Genomic DNA, 23249 nt, shown 5'->3' on the forward strand with positions numbered 1-23249 from the left:
ACCTGCAAATTCCTTCTCCTACCAACCTTTCCCCTGCTGTTTACCCATATAGATCTTCAATCCTCCACACACACCATTCTTTAATGTTACGGGTATCTTGAGATGTCTTTATCATAAGCAAATAGGGTCATGTGGAATTCATGCGTGTTCAAACAACTTTACGTGCAGCTGTTTTAGAGAACAATGGATCTCTCCGAAAGTGACACCTTATGATTTTCTCATTCAATTACTTCCTAAAAACTAAACTGCTCCAACATAGCCCTACGAAAAGGGAAGCAACTCGAAAATTATGTTTATCGAATTATAATTTCTCACATTATCGTTTATTCCTAAGATAAACTAAAATAGAATGTCTTGTCTTTAATGACACAGACACACACATTACTCTTGCTCCTCTTCAATGGGCTCGTACAAAACATCAACAAATAAAAACAGTCCCAAATCGTTTCTTTTCCCACAAAGGCTGAATGAGTCGGGTGTAACAAAGAGACCCAGAGCTATCGACTGTCAATGCTCCAAATCGCATCCAGCCTTCATTTCTGGTCAGCGACGTGTGTAATCTTTCTAGGGCATGACGATGTGTTCTGAAGAGGAGGGTATATCAAAGTATGTGTTTATAAACACCAGATACACGGATAGTCGGATAGTCGTTGCCTTTGATATTTGGGGCTGATTGAATGCCCAGGAGAAAAGATACCAGTGACTCACATCACCATGCTGTGCAGTAGCGGTAAGATATTTCATTTTTCCAGGCAGTTTTTCGTGACATTGATATCATATTTATTGGTGAAACTTGAGGGGAATGATCTGGCCTGGCATAACCTTCATTGATTATTTGTCATGCTTATCAATTTTGTTTATTTAATGCTTCGAGGTAGACCTTGGAAGCCAGAATGGCTGCTTTCATGCTCTCGGGCTGTGGTGCAATTTTGCAATTATGTTGAGGGTTGCATCGCTGATGCGTCATTGTGCGCTGTGCATAGTTTTGCAGACAGATGTCTGTGAGAGAATGTATGTGTGAATGGATCCAAGTCTCATTGCATTTTTCTCTTCTTTAAATGTCTGAAAGGATTGTGGTTAATTTTAAAGGAATTGGACTTGGTTTTTTGTTTTATTTTAACCATGAGAATTTATGGCCTACAAAATTTATGATGGAGGAAAATTTTATGACTTTTTCATTTTATGATTTTGGTTTTGTTGATCATTCCTGGCGTCAGTAAACTACAGTTTGAAATCTTAGTATCTCTTTCAAAAATGTTTTATTGATTTTTACATTTTTTAAATGGCATCTTTTGTTAAAACATCATTTGCATGTTTTTTTGGCCATGGACAAGAAAATGTTCAAACCTTTCAAAGAGGGAACATTGACGTAAATTAGAATTTTTATCATGAATTTAAAAAAATTAATTGAAGTTAAAATGTCCATTATTGCCCCAAGTCATTATCTGAATCTGTTTCCTGAAATAGTTCCCACCCAAACCACCTCCCCCAACCCTACCTCTGCCTCATTTGTACCTCTCATCCTTTACCCTTTGCCAATTCCTTTCTGAGACTGTCTGCATCACCATTCCTCCATCACCTGCAAATTCCTTCTCCTACCAACCTTTCCCCCCTGCTGTTTACCCATATAGATCTTCAATCCTCCACACACACCCATATCCTCTCTCACAACCTTTCCCTATTTTAACCACCCTCCCCACCCCTACCTTCGTTCAGCCCTTCTCCTTCCCAACTTTCTTGTCACCCATCCATTCCCACACCTCCAATCATATCCTCTCCTAAACTACTATATTCTCCCTCAATCTTACCCTCAAACCACCCCTCCCTTCTCTTCATCTTACCCTCAAACCACCCCTCCCTTCTCTTCACCGTCCGCACTCCCCATCACCCTTTTTCTCTCACACACCCTTGATCTTCAGCAATCCATTCTTGTCGTAAGAGGTGACTAACGGGATTGGGTGGTCAGGCTCACTGACTTGGTTGACACTTGTCATCAGTTGCCAATTGCGCAGATCGTTTGATTACTGGATTGTCTGGTTCAGACTCTATTATTTACACATCGCAACCATATAGCTGGAATATTGCTGAGTGCGACATAAAACTAAACTCACTCACTCATAAAATGTCTCACCACAGGACACAGACTAACACATTAACACAGCAAGAATGTGTTCACTGTGACATGAAGATTGTGTTTCAATTAAGCAGGTTTAGCTGTAGACTGAGCCTGTCCCTCAGTGTGTGTCACCTGCTGTATGAAGTGATCCTTGTTCTCAAAACACCAAAACAGGATGATATTTGGCACATGAATGTTACAAACTAAACTCACTCACACACCCAGTCTTACCCCTTCCTCACCTACCTCCCTCTTCTCCAATTGTAACCCCCTTCCCCCATCCCTTCTCTGCAACAGATATTTTACTGCCACTCACCCCCAATTTTACCCTCTCATCTCTCACTTCCCTCTCCACAATTTCCCTGTCACTCATCCCTTCCCACACCCACAGTCTTACCTCACCTACTTCCCTCTTCCCCAATCTTCTCACATTTACCCTCCCCAGCCTACTCCCACCCAGTACCACCCCCTTCCCCTCCCCCCAAATCTTACCCTTTCCTTGCCCAGTACCCTCCCCACCCTTCTCCTGCCACCCAGCCTCCCCTCCCCAAAATCTTACCCTTTCCTCACCCAGTACCCTCCCCCACCCTTTTCCTGTCACCTATCCCTTACCCCTTCCTCACCTGCCTTCCCCTGCCTCTACCCCCTCTACCCTCCCCACCCTTCTCCTGCCACCCAGCCTTCCCTCCCCCAAAATCTTACCCTTTTCTCACCCAGTACCCTCCCCACCCTTTTCCTGTCACCTATCCCTTACCCCTTCCTCGCCTCCCTTCCGTCACCCACTACCCTCCCCACCCTCCCACCCTTCACCCACTCTTCCATCTCCCCTCAAATCATGCCTCTCCTCAGCTACATTCTCCCCATCCCCTCTCCCACCCCACTTCCCATCCTCCCAACATCCCTGTCTCTGTATCCCACTGATAACATCTTCAAGGTGTTGCAGCCTAATTGTTGTAATTAATCACATCATCAGCTGTCAGCCAATGAGATAACACTGACACATCCCAGGTGCCCTGCCATGTACACCATTGTACATAACAGACAGCAGGTGTCAAGCACAACCTGGAAGCTGGTAACAATTAACAGTGTCTGGTCCTGATTAAAGTAGGTCGCCAATTAGCACATGGGGAGCAGTTTACACTATCTTCAATTGCTTGTTTGTCTGGGGGCTGTATCAACCAGTGATTGTACTGAGACCACTTTGTTCAGGCTTGAAGAGCTGCTGGGTATTCTCCACTGATCACAATGACTGTCAAGTATTGGAAATATATTCTGCATCATTTATCAGCCAGGGACTTAATGAGTATGTACAGAAATCTGTGATGTATATTCTGAATTTGTGATTTGTGTATATTCTGAATGTATTGGTGATTTGTGTGTATTCTTCTCAGATTGAGTCTTTGAATGGCATTTAGAAGTGATACACAATAAAGGCAAGAATTTATTATGTCAACTTTTTTATTTTGATAAAAGATGAAGGAGTAAGATTAAACTCCGAAATGTCTGTCCATCAAAATAAAGAAGTTGACATCCACCTTTTACTGTTTACTGCTCAGATTATTCTGTAGCCTTGAACTTTTGTTTTGTGATCAACATGTGGTTGTTTTTGAACTTCTTTCATCTGTATCTGAACTTGTAACAAATGGATTTTATTACAATGTAACTCTTTGGATACCATGGAGGGTTCTTTAAACGATATGCAGTTTTGCGGTTGTAATTAATGCCTTGTGTGAACTCCCAGACAAAGTAGCAAACACGTGCTGAATCAGTCCTTCTGGGTCTGTGAACTTGTCTGATTCGAGTTTCTCTTTATTGACTTTCTCCATATCAGCCATCATATTAAAGTTTTATTGCTACAATATGTTTGAAAAAAACAGGTTGTTATATGGATATCTGTCTCTCTAGAAAATACTTTGTTGGACACAATTACCCCTGTTCCGTTCTTATCCACTTCTCAGCTCCACCAAACTAATCTCATCCTGAAATTGAGAGTCTTGAGGTTTCCTTGATACGTTTGGTTTCCTTGCCATGAGAACTGACACTTAATACATTTCTGAAAATTGGAAGTTCTTAGAAATTCTAGAGAGGACTTGAGTTAACTTAATTTCACTGGTCTGGCCTCAAGCTGGTCCTGCTTAAAGACGAAGTGCATCATGTTTGTTTTTTCAGTTTTACTGTGTTATGATTTGCAACAAAATTGAAGAATTGAACCTGTTCGAAATTATAACCATCTGTGCATCTAGTCAGTGAGGACTAGACAGATTGGATGTTTACTAGACTAACACTTAGTCTCTGAATATGTGAGTGAGTGAGTTTAGTTTTACGCCCCACTCAGCAATATTCCAGCTATATGGCGGCGGTCTGTAAATAATCGAGTCTGGACCAGACAATCCAGTGATTAACAGCATGAGCATCGATCTGCGCAACTGGGAACCGATGTCATGTGTCAACCAAGTTCAGCGAAATTATAACCAATCTGTGCTGATCTAGTCAGTGAGTAACTAGACAATTGGATGTTTACTGAAACTAACACTTAGTCTCAGGAATATGTATAATTTTGACTTGTAACATTAATTTAGGGCTTGGCATTGAAAAGGTACCCCTGGGAGTTGGGAGATTCTGAACCTGAGGAAATCTAGACTTGCTTCATTTAGGGCTTTTAGCATTGCAGGGAGGGCTGGGTTAAAGTAGGGTTGTGACGAAGACCATGCGATTCCCCACATTGCGTACAATGTGTGTTACCCATTTCTGGTGTCCCCTGCCTTGATGTTGCTGCAATATTGCTAAAAGTGGCATAAAACCTCACTCACTCACTCACTCACTCACTCACTCACTCACTTGGGCTCACTCATGAGTCACTGAAGTTCACTCACTCACTCACTCACTCACTCACTCACTCACTCACCACTCACTCACTCACTCACTTCAGTTCTGGGGTCATGGGAGATGAGTGTGAAGTTCAAAGTTGCATCGGCAGGGAGGGTGTAGCCAGTGTGCTGCCACACTTCAGTTCTGGGTCATGGCGATGGTGGAGCAGCAGATATACAGCACTGATGTTCAGCAGGGTCTCTATCTTTATTAGCAGTGTACAAGTATCCAGTTGTCAGTGTCAGACATCATATCCATTCAATGTAGCGTCATGACTTGGGTGCTCGTTCTTCAGTAGATTTTGTCTTGGACCACTTCATCCAATGTTTGTGCTGGCCTGAAGTATCAAGTCAGAGAAACTTGTGATGCTTCCTTTGAATAGAACGCCTTTTATTGTGGTCAAAATATCTTCAGTAGGTTCAGTCTTTGATGACTTCATCCCATGTTTGTGGCAAAGAAGCTTGTGATGCTATTTATATTGTGGCCAGAATATTATGTTGAAAGGCATATTGCTATGTTGAGCTAAACATACTGTCTTCCATGTTAAAGAAGTATATTTAATATGCAGACAACCTTTGTTGATTGGTTTTACATCATTAAATAATATTCTTAGGGACTTTCTAGAAATAACCTAAAAACCTGTGACAGAAAGACTTCCTTCAGACTGATGTTTAGTCCCAGATATAAAGTTTTCATATTACAAATATATATATCTGCAAAATACCTAATAACTATATCAGTAGAAATTCTAAACGAGCACAGGGAAGTTCTTAATATCAGACTGAGGCAATCTCGACTTGCCCAACCTATTTAGACTTACCGGTAAGTTGGACTTTTGTAATGTATTCTTAACTATCACAGACTAACAATCCAAGAGACAAGGCCTTTCTTTCTTTTTTTCTTTCTTTCTTTCTTCACTGCAAGGGGTGTTCTGGAGAGAGTCCTTGCTGGTATTGTTTAAAAAAACTTTATATATATATATATATCACACACACACACACACACACACACACACACACACACACACACAAAAATAATAAATAAATAAATATATAAAATAAACAAGAACAACATTCTTTCACTCAAACACTTTAATCGCAAGTAACATCAACCTAAATCAGAAACTGCTGTCAGCCATCCAACCATGCCCAGACAAACATAGAAGATGGCCTCAGCTTCCTGGAGCAGATCTGTTCTGGCTGCATCCTTAGTTGTAGATGATCTGATGCTGCTGGAACTACCAAGAGTTCCAACCAATGATCCATGGAATTATAGTGTTCACTGTCTGTGGCGCCTCCTTGTCAGGTCAAGGTGACCTCGGCCAGTTATTGGGTTAGGTCACCAAGCCTTTCTTAAATTTCATGGACTCATTATGAGAGTTTCTTTGTGGGAACGCTAGTGTCATCCTATCTTCAATCAGTTAGATTCGTTTCCACTGGTGGGTTGTAGTGGCAGGCCTCGGAAGAGAGTTCATATTGATTTTTTCAAATGATTAAATTTTGGCACAGTGTTATTATTTATTATTCTGAATTTAGGGTTTCCTAGTGAATTGTCTCAAGAGATTTTAGACTTAATCAATATATGATTTTTGTACAGATTATAAGGCCTGTGTATTGACACAAAAATGTATTGCAATATTTTACAATACAGATATCTGTATTTCGAGATGTATTTTGATGTATTGGGAGCTGTATATTATACGACCATGATTGACAATTACATGGAAATTCTATTAAGCACTGATTCCAATATTCCTTCTGTGTCAACATGACCTATAAATGTTGGAGTCCAGACCAGAAGAAAACAGTGGTTGCTGTCATGAGCATCTAGTAGTCTGTCTCGCAGTCCCTGAACCACATTATTTTCCCTACAGCCTACCCCTCTCTGCAAAGCTAAAGCCCTAAATCAGCCAAGTCTTGATTTCCTCCCGTCTCACTGGGACTCACTTTCAATTTATATGGGTTTATTTGCTACTGTAAACATTTAATATTCAGAACTAAGGATAAGTCTATTCAACTAGCAATATACAGACATGAGAATTTTCTGCTGATCTGCAGTTTTCCCGGGAATTTTGTTTCATTTTGAACGTTTTTTTAGGTGGATGTAAATCTGCATTAAAAGACCTCCAAGAAACCCGGCTAAATTTTCAGTGTTTTTTGTGCTTTGCCGCTCTCATGTCTGAATATAGTGGTGCAGCCCTTTCTCAACCCCAGCTTCTGAAAGGTCATTTCAGCAAGAGTGAGTGAGTGAGTGAGTTTAGTTTTACGCCGCACTCAGCAATATCCCAGCTATATGGTGGCGGTCTGTAAATAATTGAGTCTGGACCAGACAATCCAGTGATCAACAGCATGAGCATTGATCTGCGCAATTGGGAACCGATGACATGTGTCAACCAAGTCAGCGAAACTGACCACCCGATCCCGTTAGTCGCCTCTTACGACAAGCGTAGTCGCCTTTTATGGCAAGCACATGGGTTGCTGAAGACCTATTCTACCCCGGATCTTCACGGGTCCATTTCAGCAAGAAAAGATTATACATTTCAGCAAGAAAAGATGATACATCCAGATCTGTCTGTATTAATCCTCCGGACTTGTTACAGCAAGGATTCTATGTTATCACTTCAGTGTTGTGTTTCAGTAGTTCAGTATTATGAACATTCCACGTTGTGCTTCAGCAACTGAAGGAAGAAATGATTCCTCCAGTACTCTCATCTTCATGTTTTAATGATGATTCCAATATTAACCCTTGATGTGTTTCAGTACCGATCCCTTTGTTAACCCTCTACATTGTGTCACAGCAACTGAGAAAGCTGTTACCTCTAATTTTCTCAATCCAATGTTTTACTAATGATTCCAATATGAAGGTTTCTATATTGTATTTAAAAACTGATCTATTTTTTAACCCTCCACATTGTGTTCCAGGAACTGAGGACGAAGAGATGTCTTCTCCGCGGGACCTCCAGGATTTCCTGGCGGAAGCGCAGTTGGAACATTACCTCAACGGGCTCCGCAATGAGCTGAAGATCACGTGTGTGGATCACCTGAAATATGTGAAGGAGGAAGACCTGGAGGCCATCGGCATGGCCAAACCCGAGATGAGGAGACTCAAGAAGTTCTACAAGAGGGAATGTCCACAGGGAACCTTCGAGAAACTCAAGAAGGTACAGCCACATTATGTTAACTCACTCATGTTTTTGCCAGGGATGGCAATTTTCCGCTGATTCGCGTATTTTCACAATTTTATTTCAGATTGATCAGTTCTGTGATTCGTCTAAATCCGTTGAGAAACGCTGAACCCCCCCACTCGATGACACAATATTATGTTTTCAGCTGAAAATAAATTTTCCTGTTGCCATCCCTGTTTTGGGGAAGGGTCCATTTCCACAAAGACACTTTAGCGATAAGGGGATTGTAGCTCCCATAATTAACATGGATTTGCGACTGTCATAGTGCCAGGATTGTTTTGTGGATTGGGTCCTAGCTGGATTAGTGGTACGTGGTGATTCAGTGTTCAGAGCTGTGTTCCTTGGCTGTGCCAGGATCTGTGGTTGTGGTTTGAATCCAAGATATGCTTGTGTTATGACCTTTGGCTGTCGGCTCCAGAGTTTTGGGTTTCAGAAATGTTGACATTTATCACTTCCACAACTTGGTGCTCACCTCCTGCATTTAGCTGAGGCTGCCTTGTTTAGTGTTCTTCCATTTAACATATTGTTACATACTTTTACATACACTAACTTACAACTGACTTCCACAATATGCTCCTTGTCAACTTTATATTATGAAGGGGCGATGGGGTAACCTAGTGGTTAAAGCGTTCGCGCCGCAAGCTGAAGACCCGGGTTCGATTCTCCACATGGGTACAATGTGTGAAGCCCATTTCTGGTGTCCCCCACCACGATATTGCTGGAATATTGCTAAAACTGGCGTAAAACCATACTCACTCACTCACTATATTATGAATCTTATCTAGAGTGGATCTGATTTAAAATGGTTCTCATATTTTGAACTGGAAGGCATATGATTGAGAACGATGGGACACTATGTTGCTATAGGTTATCATCTTCATCTAATACAGCGATGACCCACAGGTTCCTGTCTTCTCCAGCTAAACTGCGTTATACATCAGCCAATTTCCCCCAGGCTCTGTAGTATGCACCGAGTAATGAGGTCATCATAGCTATCAAACTGATTCTATCACAAAGGGATGGGGTAAATACATTAAAGTATATGAGGAACACATGTATGTCTGTTTACGACTTGTTTAGAATATATTTCCTGTTTTGGTTATGCAGAAATATTTCAAGATAAAGTAATGGCCAACCTTGTTCAGTTGAAGATTAACTGTTCATATGAGTCACATGGGAATAACATCAATTACGCTGTCTAATAAGATTATTTTCAGAGATAGTTGATGATAATTGTTTTGAAGCATGTCAGAACCAGCAGATGCCTTTTTTGTACTAAGGCATGTTATTTAAAAAAAAATGAAAAGTGGTTTTGTATGACAAAGATCTGCGTAGTCTCTGAATATATATAACTTTGATAGTAACAAAAAAATCCAATTTACATTGAAAAGGAGCCCCAGTGAGATGGGAGATAATGAAGAAAATAATGTGGTTCAGGGACAGAGAGGCAGACTGTTGTATGACTTGTAAACAGATAATGATTATAGCATAGAGCATTGGAGGTTCAGTGCAGAACAGATTCCCAATCTTTGTGGTAGTTAAGGGGAGGTAACAGTTGTTGGATTATAGTTGAAGGAGTCTGTTACATAATGGAGAAGCTTTGTGTTTTCTGTATTGACTGGTTCTGAAAGCAGCGTTATATTGTCCAACTTGATATTTGTGTTCATTATGTTCATGTAGACCCCAGAACACATCCCCAACACCCTGTTATTGACAGCAGGGAAGGGACTTGATCAGTAAGACTTTGTGACCATGGTGAATAAGTATTATTGCACCTCATCAACATGGCATTTTAGTTGGTCCTTTCACGCAGCACTCAGCATTATTCTAGCGATGTGATGATGATCTGTACGGTATCGGTCTTGACCAGACAATCCAGTGATTTAGGAAGTTGGGAAACAATGACATTTGTAAATAGAGTAAGTGAGCCTGACCACCTGATTCTGTCAGGCATCTCTTATGACAAGCCTGGTTGCTGATGTTTAGTTTCAACCTGGATCTTCACAGGTCGCAACAACATGACATGTTGATCATAATATCAACCACTGGTTTATCCAGCTGGGACTTAATTGCTGACAGGCTGACAATAATTGCTGTGTTTTCTTTGGTCATAGGTATTAATCATTTGCGCTTAGATCGATGCTCATGTTTTGGCATCGGTTCCCATTTGCGCAGATCGATGCTCATGCTGTTGATCACTGGATTGTCTGGTCTAGACTCGATTATTTACAGACCACCACCATATAGCTGGAATATTCCAGAGTGGGGCGTAAAACTCAACTCACTCACTCAATCATTTGCTCAACATGTGAACAGTGTTCGATAATTACTTTTCTGATACATATTATGGGATAAATCATGAACCCATGCTCACTGCTGATCAATCAGGGATACATCATTCCTAATCTCTCCGCCCGTGTAGTTGGTTTGCCATGGAGAGACACCACCTGCACAGTCTCTCATTGTCCGGTCTAAACTTGATATATTACAGGCCGTTGCTAGGTGTCAGGAATATTGTGGAACGTGACATTAAACAACATTCACTCGCTCATTAATTTGTTAGTGGGGGTCAGCTAAAGATAGTTTATAAATGCAATACGCATAAACAGAACAGATGTTGGCCTCTTCCACTTGATTTCCAAGAAATCATTTGGAAGCTGTTCTCCGTACTTGATAATATCACATTGGTTATGAGTCAGTAATATTCCTCCAGACATTTTTGTCAGAGGGAATAGGGTGTTTTGATATACAATGCCTCAAGAAAATAGAAATTGTAATATTTTATGATCATAACTGATCAATCAAATCAAGCCTATTGTAAACAGTGATTACATGCTGACTAAAAATGTCTGAGACATTTGTTACTCTGGATTGTCTTTGCTAATTAAACTGACTTGCTGGATACAACTGTAATAATGTTCAAAGTGGGGGTAAACCCAACTCACTCACTCACTCACTCACTCAGAGCAATTCCTAGAAATGTTCGAATCTGAACATTATTTATCAGCATGGAAATTTACTATGAATCAAAATGACATCCATCAACACTGTGTTCATCTGTAGTGCTCAACAGTGTAAGGGAGGTAACTCTGGCTTCTCTATAGACAAATTTATCATCAATGTTATTTGTGGATTGAAATATGTCAGCTTTGTGGATCATATGTCTTCAGATTTAAAGATTACGCCACAACGTCTGTATCATGATATCTTTCATGATGTCTGAAATTTTTGTTACATTTGCATTCTCCAAGTAACCATGGAAACAGAAAAATATTGATTTGCAATTACCATTAGTCATGGCGCTCTTGAGGGAATCGGTAGCAACGGGCAGCAATTTGAGCATTTACAGTCTTGGGCAGATGGACATTTTGAACCTCACTGAGCACAAAATCCATTCCACTAGAGTTTCAATGGAATGATAATTCCTTTGTAGTGGATTTTTAGTGATCTGTGGCAGTTCAAGGTCTTGGAGGAAATATGCTTTGCATGCTAATTTTGGTTTTATTGGCTATTGTGAGTTTGTTCAATACATCGGCAGACTTCAGAAGTACCCTTCTTTGAAACTGATACTGTCTGGATTAAGTGAAATTTGTGGTCAATATGACATGTGTAAATATAAAACATTGAGGTTATTGGTGATGATAGCATATTTATAATATAAGATGATTTTGTCAGCAGTGATCTTGACCCGACTTTCATCACTCATCAGTTTTGCCTCGTAACAAATGTTGTTGAATAAACATTATTTTCATTTAAACCTAACAATAATATATTCTAGACTAGGCTGACTGAAAATATCTAAAATCAGAAATATTATCCACGGGAAGAATTATCAGCGATTTTTAGTATGGACACTGTCATCAAAACTATATTACATAAGCTATTGTGATTAAATTTTGTTTACCCATTCAGACTTGTGCCAAATTGGCCTGTCAACTTTTAGACTGAATAAATTACTCACCTGTAACAGAAATGTGTCACCTCTCTCCAGAGAATACATCAAGCCATGGTTATGATAAATAGGCTTGAGGTAACAAACTGACGGATATAACAAACTGTGTTTTGGTCCTAGCCACTTAGTATAAAACTAGGGTTATAATGAACTCAAAATAGTGGTTGCTTTAAGTTAATTCTATTTTAGTTTATTGTATTTGAGACTTCCTTTACATGTGTTTATGTTTGTCCAAAGTTACTTCTCCAATGTTTATCAATAGTAGATTGATATTTATTCATTGATTGTCAGTCTCTATGATCAATATTGACAGTCAGCCCTCTACTTGACAAGTATTCTGATGTGGTTACTCAGAAGGAAATAACGTGAATGTTGATTTTCAGTTATTAAAACTGATTATTGTATATTAGAGTGACATATTAGTGGTCCATATGCAGCCTATAAGCAGTTACAATCGTGAGTCAGAGTCGAGACTATTTCCAGTGAGGTGTGTGTGTGTTTGCTGTTTAACGCTATTAACCCAGTCACAAAGCTTGAGCACCTGATCCAGGACATTTTCTTTTACAAACAGCAAAGTTTACTTTGGACTAATTCTAATCCGAAATACTCAACATAGCAGTACTTGTATCCAGGACTAAAGACTCATGCTGATTCTCTTGGTCTCTGTCCTTTCCCCTTCGTCTGTCTGTCTGTCCCTCACTCCTCCTGCTCTCCTCTTCTCTCTTTCTTCCCTCCGTCTCTCCCTCCCAGTTACCATCCCTCATTCTCTCTCTTTTGGCCTCTCTTCTTTCTGTTCTCTCCGTCCATTCATCAGTCAGTCCTTCCCTCCCTCTCTCTCCCTCCCTTCACTCCCTCTCTCTCTCCCAGTTCCCATCCCTCCTCTCTTTGTTTGGCCTCTCTTCTTTCTGTTCTCTCCGTCCATTCATCCATCAGTCCTTCCCTTCCTCCAGTGTTTGAAATACCTGCTGCCCGACCGTTCGGGACGGGTTATTTTCAACACAGACTGCCACATTCTCAAATTCACCTGCCCGACGGTCGGGTTGAAATTTAGACATGCATATGAAGTTAGTATTAGTTGTTTTTTTCAATATTGTACAAGTTTTAATTTAATTATACTAAGTAAATTAGTATTTTTTGTGGGCAGGTACGGTTTGGTCAGGACTGGCAAGTTTCACATCTAACCAGCCCTGTGGTCTGGCTGAAATGTTTGGGAGTTTCATACTCTGCTTCCTCCCTTCCTCCCTCTTGGGCTTTCTTCTTTCTCCTCTGTCCATCTGTCCATCAGTCAGTCCTTCCCTCGCTTCCACTCTCCCGCTCTCTCTTTCTCTTTAATCTAACAACAAAATAATACTTACTGCAATGATTTACATAAGCAACATGAATGGATTGTTCACTGCTAATACAGAAGAATAAGTAAACTTCAAAAAAGAGAAAGAAAACAATTGTTTCTCCTCAAAAAAGGTTTGAAAGAACACATTTAAGAAAAAGCAAGGTAAATAACATGCTCCTAATCCTTTCACATTCTACCTAATATATTTACACAGACCTAATTACAAAAGTTTCATGTTAATTTTTCGAAGAGACAACAGGTGTCATATTTCATCTCATGTTAGCTTCCGGCCTCCTCACACAATTCCAGCGTTTTCTCTCACCGATCACCCAGCTCCTGTCTCCACAACTGAAATCTCAGTGTTGGTCCGCGACAGTTAATCCCCGTGGTCTAATACCAGGGTGGGGCGGTACAGTACGGCATCAGGGTGGTACAGGGCGTTAGAGGACAGTGCAAGACAGAGAAATGTTGCCTCTTCCGCTTGTCAGCCACCGACTCTTTTGTTTATTCCAAAGAGGAACACCCTCATGAATTAGCAAATTTCGAAACCAAAATATTTGCAGAGTCACACTGTGCCGATTACTGAAACATGGCTTACCCAGGTCAGGGGAGTTAGGGAATATTTGGAAAACACTTCAGGAAAAAGTTAATGGCAGAATTTTTATTAGAATTTGTCCTTTAATGGAAAAGTAGAGCAATAGGTCACAGAGTTGAAGGTTTTTTGTTTGTGGGTGAAGAAAATAATTATTTTGCCTTGAATTTATAAAGGTTTCAATCTATCATTGTTAATCAATATTCTTATGTAATAATTTATTATTTATTATTATTTGTATTTGTATTGTATTCGAGTCAGATATATAGGTGATAACAGTAGATGGAAAGAAAATATGGAACCAGGAAATAATTTTGACTTGTAAATAGGACATTTTGGGATGATGACATACAGTAGCTAAGGATTGATAAGATACGGTGTCTCTCTGTCTCGTTACTGTTTCTTGTGAGAAATATGAGATCATATTTAGTGTAAATATGAGATGTCAGACATTAATATTTATAGGTGACACCAATCTTTTGACTTCATTGAACTGACTGCTGCTGTAGTTAATCTTTACTCTGAAGTTGACAAGGTATGAATAGTATCAGTTACTGAGCTTCATTGTTTCTTTTTCTTCCAAGTGTGTAGACGAAGTTACATGTTGTGAAATTCTGACTGCTGTTGAAACATTTGGCCTCTCATTAACTCGATAATGTCAACTATTTATACACGTTAGTGTATTTCTGTCAGTGATGATGATTATTATTTTTGTTTGGTTTGGTTGTTGTTTAACGCCGCACCCAGCAATATCCCAGCTATATGGCGGCAGTCTGTCAATAATCGAGTCTGGGCCAGACAATGCAGTGATTAACAACATGAGCATTGATCTGCGCAATTGGGACACGATGACATGTGTCAACCAAGTCAGAGAGCCTGACCTCCTGATCCCATTAGTCGCCCCTTGCGATGATCATGGGTTCCTGAAGACCAATTCTAACCCGGACCTTCACGGGTTGATAATAATTATTTCTTTGAGTGGCATTTTAGAAGTTGGGAAGTACAATATTGAACAAACTTTATGGATAACAACTTCTTTTATTTTGTGAGTGTGACTTTTCGGTACAGATTCTTGTAGCGTTGTCAAGCTACTTGCTTTGCTTGGAGAGGCATGTTCAGTCTTGCTGAGCCCTCAGTACACCAGAGTAAACCATTTACAGTCTTGAAAATCTTTTTACATCAAAATCTTAATTGCTAAGTGGCTAAAATGAACTTAAAGGAAGCTAGCCTTATCACAATAAAGCAGATCCGAACAAACATATCTTTCTTAGATATTAAACCATCACGGCTGACACAACTGCTAAATAAGCAGTGTTGGGCAGTTGTTATCACGGTAGAGGGAACATTTTGAAGAAGATATCTGCAGTTCCCCCACATCATAGGGACACATGCAGCGTTATGTTCATGAAGTCTGAATGCATCTGGCTCTCTGAAAGAAAGCTCTGTCAAAGCGCCTTTTTGCTGCTTGCGCATTGAACAAAAAACTTGGGTCTGGTACATTATGATAAGGGAGCTCTGCGGTGGTTTTGTATTTCACTGAATCAGTCGCCTTCTATTTATAAAGCCCCTCCAGGAAGGCCATGATAGTGAGAACTCCACTCTGATAACTGACGATACCCTTTTCCTTGTTTAGAGTTTTGTCTTGCCCCTTACGAAGTTTGAAAGTTACGTGCTGGAATTCACTTGTCCATGTTAAAATTTTCAACTTTAACCTCATTCCTTTGTGATGTCACCTCCAGCTTCCATATTTGCAGTAGTCATACAGACTGGTCGCAAGCCGACTTTTCTTAAGTATAACAGCCTAATATTAATACATCTGAAGAATATTTGTTTTTCGGCAGTTAACTCCATTAGCACTTGCTAATATTTGAATAATGTCTCGTTAAGGTCGGCCTTTTTGCTGGATTGCAGTTTTATTTCATTTCAGTAGATTTTAACCAAGAGCCATATCTAGAGGGGTCAATTTTATGCCTTTTGTGAGTTGTCTGTTGTTACAGCCATGAAGATTTTTGTCCAATATTTAGAATCAAGTTGAGGTAATTTACACAAGCACATTGAGTAGTAAGACATTTGTGAATGATCTAATCTTACAGCAACAGACTCTATTGTCCAGTATTAGGAAATCTGGGACTGTTGATAGTTTGTATAATCTCCCTGACAATCAGACTTGATTTATGAGCATGGAAATTAGCACTAATTAGATAAACGTAGGACAAGGCAGGGAGAGGTTTTAGGCCCCAGTTTAACCTTCCTAAAATCCTGGTAAAGTGGACAGTCTTAGCTCTAACCTGAGGCTAATCGGAGAGTCCACTGAATCATAAAGGAAAACCCTGTGTCAAATCCACAGGTTAAAGCCTGAGCCGTCTCCGTGTCATACTAAGCATTATTGTGAGGGAGACTCCATACCTGGCATGGCCGTAGCAAGTCAAGCGAAACCCTTGTTTGTCATTTAGCCAAACTATGTTAAATTTAACAGTGGGGAAAGTCAGGACCGTGACGTCATAATGAGATAGAGGGGATCGGCTCAAAGCATTGCAACCTTCTGTCACTCCAGACGAGTAATGATTTATTCAGAGGTGAAGGTCGTTTGATAGCAGTTGTGAAGCTACAATGGCAGGCAGACTGGCTGTTGCTTCCTAATGGTGATGGTCGAGTCTCCTCGCACTAGGACGGACTGGATTAGCTGAATTGTGTTTGGATTACCTAATCTGCGATCATGAACTTCATAAAACGGGTTGGTAGATTAACACTGGTTGAAGCAAGTTTACTACTGTAGTCTTTTGTTTGTGAACTCTACACATGGCTTTTAAAGGAAGACTTCATAGTTCCCTACTATATATCTAACATAACGGCCAATATTCAGGTTGAGAACTGAGTAAATTCCCCCCCCCATGATTTCTTCAAATATACCATTATAGGGTTTGTTTGAGCGTCTCTTGGCCTGCTAGGATACAACCTGTCATTCAAGCATGGTGGCTAAATGTTTTTTTATTTCCTTTCTCACACAAGTCAATGTTGACACAGAGTCCAGTCAGCTTTTGCTTTTGTGGGAGAAGACTTCAAACTCCTGGACAGGGTGTTTTTCTCATTCACTATGCCTTTGGAAATTTGTGCCGGTTTCATTTCAGTTGGATAACATGGGCTCGAAGCTAGTTACATGCGTAAGTTGGTATTTGATATCGTCCTCATCTCCTGTCCGGAATTTTGGTCCTGTGTTTGAACGGCGTGAATCATCGTCCCGAAGCTTACATGCTTGAGTCCTGATTAATGCAGTAGTATGATGAAACGGAAACATGTGTGTTTCACTGTTACTGATAGGCTAGTCAATATTGTGATGTCCTGAGGTGGCGTGGATAGCAGACCAGCTTGAAATAGACGATGGGCAATTTGGTTTGGATTGTTTTTTAATGAATTAATGAATTACACAATGCTTTACTGCTTAATTTGTTATGCTGTCAATATACATGATTTCATCCATGCATTTGGTATTTTCACATTCCATTTCTGATTTTGAGCAGTGGAAAATGTCTGTTTCACCAGCCATGGTCAGAATTCACATTGTGATGTTTATTCTGTGAGCTGGCGGTTAGGAATTTGATAAACATTATGTAGTTCACAAGTAAACAGACCTCCCTGGTCAAGAACACTGAAAGATTACTCACCGGATTTATGATTTTAGGTGATATTCTTGCCAACTCTGCACTGAAATTGTTGAATGTCTGCCACATTTTTATCAGTCTGTTATTCAGTTCAGGTTATGTTTTGAGTTTTCATTGCTTTCCAAAATACTTTGCATGTGAAGTTTTGAGGAAAAGCTGTCTGTCTTAGCACCAATAATTTGTTGATTCAACGTTTCTTAACAAGGAAATATTTTTTGTCTGATTGTGATATTGACCTATTTCTAATCTAGTTTTCTCATTTCTGATCTTTATAGCAGATATTGACATGGTAATGAATAAAATGAAGAAACAAGGGAATGCAAAGCTGTTTGTCAAAGTTTTGGGGTGAATAATGCTGAAAAAACAAGATTATATCAATATCTTAAGATCATTGTTATATTTTATTTATTTCCTGGCATATGGAAGTGGGAGATGGAGTGACAAGATTGTAGCATATCTGTGTATTAACCTTATTTCATAGTAGTGTTGTTGAGGTAGCAATGTATTAAATAGGATATGTTTAAGAGAAAGCATACCTGGTGGATGTATTTGTGATTTTAGTTGTGTAAATATATCACATGTCATATTCAACATGGCCACCTCAAAGTTCCTTCTCAGTAGTTTCTAAATTCCCCACAAAAACCCAATTCTCATGGACATTGCAGTGTGATCGGAGATCTGTTTTCAGTGGTCCACAGTGTTAAAGACCTGATCTTTCATAGATGATATGTACTGACCAGCTACAGGTATCACTTGCTTTTGTTGTGGTCTAGATGAACACTTAGTCCCTGAATATATATCATTTTGATGGTAAAAAATAAATTTAAATTGAAAAGGATTCCCAGTGAGTTGGGAGATTCATTGAACCTGGGGCAATTTTGACTTGCTTCATTTACATTGCAAGGAGGGCTAGGCAATGGGGAAAATAATGTGGTTCAGGGACTGTGAGACAGAATAGTTGTTGCCGAACATCTGTGACTTTAATGTGCATTGTCAAGGTGTCATAAAATGTTTCACCACAGGACACAGACTAACACATTAACACAGCAAGAATGTGTTCACTGTGACATGAAGATTGTGTTTGAATTAAGCAGGTTTAGCTGTAGACTGAGCCTGTCCCTCAGTGTGTGTCACATGCTGTATGAAGTGATCCTTGTTCTCAAAACACCAAAACAGGAGAATATTTGGCACATGAATGTTACATACTAAGTAGATGAGTTACATAGATATTTCTACGTTAGAGTGATATTCTGTCAGTATTGCTTGGGGGCGTGGGGTAGCCTTGTGTTTAAAACATTTGCTCGTCATGCTGAAGACCCGGGTTCAATTCCCCACATGGGTACAATTAGTCTGTCGTACAAACCCTGAAACAAATATACCCCATGTGGCATATGCAAGTCTAGAATGTGTGGCAAGTCCAGATTACCACAGTTTCAGAAAATTGTTTCTGAAAATGAAGAAAGTCTCTGGGCTCAATTTTATTGTATGATATTTTAGTTTAGAAGCATTTATTTTCTGTAAAATATGTTCATTTCATAGACTAGGTGTTAGTCTAGGGTACAATGTGTGAAGCCCATTTCTGGTTTCCCCCACCATGATATTGCTGGAAAATTGCTAAAAGCGGCGTAAAACCATACTCACTCAGAATTGCTTTTAGTAGCTGTATTCATCAACAACAGTGAAAGTGTATAAAACTTTCAAATCAGACTGTCATATCTGAAGGTTTGAGAATATATTTCCAGTTTAATGGTGGGGTGCTATAAACACTGTGGGCTTACATGGGATTATTGTATTGTTGTATTGTATTGTATTATTGTTACATGGATGACTTGTTTCCCTTCAGCTGTTGGGGTGCTTATTATATTATTAGAACAACTGTTCATTGCATTTAAATGCTATTTCAGTGTTAGTACGTGTATGTCTGATAAGTCATTTTCATTTTCTGAAGAAAGTTCTTGAAACATCCAGGTCCAATAATGAATATGAATATGTCTGTACTATTTGGCAAGATAACTGCAATTTCAGGTTTAAATAAATGAATGAGTTTGGTTTTATGCCGCACTCAGCAATATTCCAGCTATATGGCAGTGGTCTGTAAATAATCAAGTCTGGACCAAACAATCCAGTGATCATGTTTAAATAAGACAGTTCATGGCTTCTTATTACTGAAAGTTTTTAACATAATTTAAGCACTGGTTTATTTTTGTTTGAGATATGTTAATTTCAGAGGCTAGATGTTCATCTGGATGAGTTATGAAATTGACTTTCTTACCCCGTTGAAAGTAGGTCAAGCTGTGACATGATTAATAGCAGGAGCCTTGTGTACTTACCACCTGTCAGGGTGTCAGCTTTGATGTATCTCTTGGTGTCAGATGTACAAATGTAGGACATCGGTCAGTAGTATGTGTAATGGAGTATGTTAATGTCAAAGAAGGGTGTATGTTCAGAAGGTTTTAGGAAGATTTATTGCATCATCGTGAATATGCCACTTTCACAATATTCCAGCAATATTGTGGCAGGGGACACCAGAAATGGGCTTCACACATTGTATCCATGTGGGGAATCGAACCCGGGTCTTCAGGGTGACGAGCAGACGTTTAAGCCACTAGGCTACCCTTCTGCAACCTATTGCATCATCAGTGTTCAAATATGGTTTAATTAACCGATATGATCATTGTTTGATGTGTATAGTGTTATAATAATCATCACCATAACAATCAACAGTGCGGATACATTTCAAACAAAACATTATGCACGGATCTCTTTCACAGCTTGCCTTTGTGTATTTTGCCAGAAAGAAAATATTTAGCAAGTGCAGATTGTGAATAAATGAACCGGGATTAGTAAAGTGTTCAAATGTTTGCGAAGGAGTCCCATATTATTAATATCCCATGATCAACGGTGTGTCTATTTTCATTTGATTTGTGTCTTTGTCCACAAATATTGACTGTTGCTATGATTCCAACATTCCCTGACCACAGGAGACAGATTCCGTAATGATGTGTGAGTCAGGGGCTTGGTTCAGGAAGTCCTTGTTTCCTACAGTTCACATGCTTCAGATCAGTTTGCTGCACTTCACATGTTCCGGATAAGTTTACTACAGAGCATGTGAAGAGCTCCGGATCAGTTTCGTACATTTTACATGATCCGAACAAGTTTACTACATATCACATGCTCTGGTCAAGGTTTCTATACTTTACATGCTGTGAATAAATTTGCTATACTTCACATGCTCTGGAGGGGTGGAGAGGTAGCCTGGTGGTTAAAGAGTTTGCTTGTCACATAAAACACGCAGGTTCGATTCCCCACATGGGCAGAATGTGTGGAGCTCATTTCTGGTGTCTTTCAATGTGAGATTGCTGGAATATTGCTAAAAACGGTGTAAACGTCTCTCACTCACTCTCTACATGTTCCAGATAAGTTTACTACACTTCACAATCTCCGGATCAGTTTACTACACTTTACATGCTCCGGATCAAACCAGAAATGTTGCAATGTTTGTCCAGGGCTTGTCCTCAATGAATTCTCACTATATGCTAGTATGAGCATCGTCTTTTACAGGAGTGTGTAGTGAACATTGATATAGCAAGGATAGCATCACTGGTATTGTTCTACAAAGGATGGTGTCAGTAGCATTTTCTTTTCCAGGTGTCACGTTGTTCTGTAGAAAGGAGTGACTAATATTGTGTTTCATAGGAATTTGTAACTTGTAATTATTGTCTTCTTTTAGAAGACGTCACTTATACTGTGCGCTGAAGGAAGGTGTCACTAGCATTGTGTTCTTGAGGAAGGTGTCACTAATAGCATTTACAGGAGGTGTCACTAATTTTGTGTTTGGTGAGATGGTATCAGTGAGATGGTGTTCTTTTGAAAGGTGTCACAAATATTGTGTTTGATAGGAAGGTGTCACTAATATTGTGTTTGATAGGAAGGTGTCACTAATATTGTGTTTGATAGGAAGGTGTCACTAATATTGTGTTTGATAGGAAGGTGTCACTAATATTGTGTTTGATAGGAAGGTGTCACTAATATTGTGTTTTGATAGGAAGGTGTCACTAATATTGTGTTTGATAGGAAGGTGTCACTAATATTGTGTTTGATAGGAAGGTGTCACTAATATTGTGTTTGATAGGAAGGTGTCACTAGCATTGTGTTCAATAGGAAGGTGTCACTAATAGCATTTACAGGAGGTGTCACTAATTTTGTGTTTGGTGAGATGGTATCAGTGAGATGGTGTTCTTTGAAAGGTGTCACAAATATTGTGTTTGATAGGAAGGTGTCACTAATATTGTGTTTGATAGGAAGGTGTCACTAATATTGTGTTTGATAGGAAGGTGTCACTAATATTGTGTTTGATAGGAAGGTGTCACTAATATTGTGTTTGATAGGAAGGTGTCACTAATATTGTGTTTGATAGGAAGGTGTCACTAATATTGTGTTTGATAGGAAGGTGTCACTAATATTGTGTTTGATAGGAAGGTGTCACTAATATTGTGTTCAATAGGTAGGTGTCACTAATATTGTGTTTGATAGGAAGGTGTCACAAATATTGTGTTCAATAGGTAGGTGTCACTAATATTGTGTTTGATAGGAAGGTGTCACTAATATTGTGTTTGATAGGAAGGTGTCACTAATATTGTGTTTGATAGGAAGGTGTCACTAATATTGTGTTTGATAGGAAGGTGTCACTAATATTGTGTTTGATAGGAAGGTGTCACTAATATTGTGTTTGATAGGAAGGTGTCACTAATATTGTGTTTGATAGGAAGGTGTCACTAGCATTGTGTTCTTGAGGAAGGTGTCACTAATAGCATTTACAGGAGGTGTCACTAATTTTGTGTTTGGTGAGATGGTATCAGTGAGATGGTGTTCTTTTGAAAGGTGTCACAAATATTGTGTTTGATAGGAAGGTGTCACTAATATTGTGTTTGATAGGAAGGTGTCACTAATATTGTGTTTGATAGGAAGGTGTCACTAATATTGTGTTTGATAGGAAGGTGTCACTAATATTGTGTTTGATAGGTAGGTGTCACTAATATTGTGTTTGATAGGTAGGTGTCACTAATATTGTGTTTGATAGGAAGGTGTCACTAATATTGTGTTTGATAGGAAGGTGTCACTAATATTGTGTTTGATAGGAAGGTGTCACTAATATTGTGTTTGATAGGAAGGTGTCACTAATATTGTGTTTGATAGGAAGGTGTCACTAATATTGTGTTCAATAGGTAGGTGTCACTAATATTGTGTTTGATAGGAAGGTGTCACTAATATTGTGTTTGATAGGAAGGTGTCACTAATATTGTCTTTGATAGGAAGATGTCACTAATATTGTGTTTGATAGGAAGGTGTCACTAATATTGTCTTTGATAGGAAGGTGTCACTAATATTGTGTTTGATAGGAAGGTGTCACTAATATTGTGTTTGATAGGAAGGTGTCACTAATATTGTGTTTGATAGGAAGGTGTCACTAATATTGTGTTTGATAGGAAGGTGTCACTAATATTGTGTTTGATAGGAAGGTGTCACTAATATTGTGTTTGATAGGAAG

At 39.3% G+C, this 23249-nt stretch overlaps 1 protein-coding gene across 1 annotated transcript in view; it reads left to right on the plus strand.

The window, feature by feature from the left end:
• LOC124287063 (probable serine/threonine-protein kinase kinX) overlaps positions 1 to 23249 on the plus strand; it is a 94954-nt gene that overhangs the window by 27396 nt on the left and 44309 nt on the right. Inside the window, 1 exon segment of the mRNA XM_046723542.1 lies at positions 7906 to 8144. Within this exon segment, the coding sequence (XP_046579498.1) occupies positions 7906 to 8144 (239 nt within the window).

Source organism: Haliotis rubra, unplaced genomic scaffold (genome assembly GCF_003918875.1).
Source record: "Haliotis rubra isolate DU_JTF1 unplaced genomic scaffold, ASM391887v1 Scf4, whole genome shotgun sequence".
Lineage (NCBI taxonomy): Eukaryota > Metazoa > Mollusca > Gastropoda > Lepetellida > Haliotidae > Haliotis > Haliotis rubra.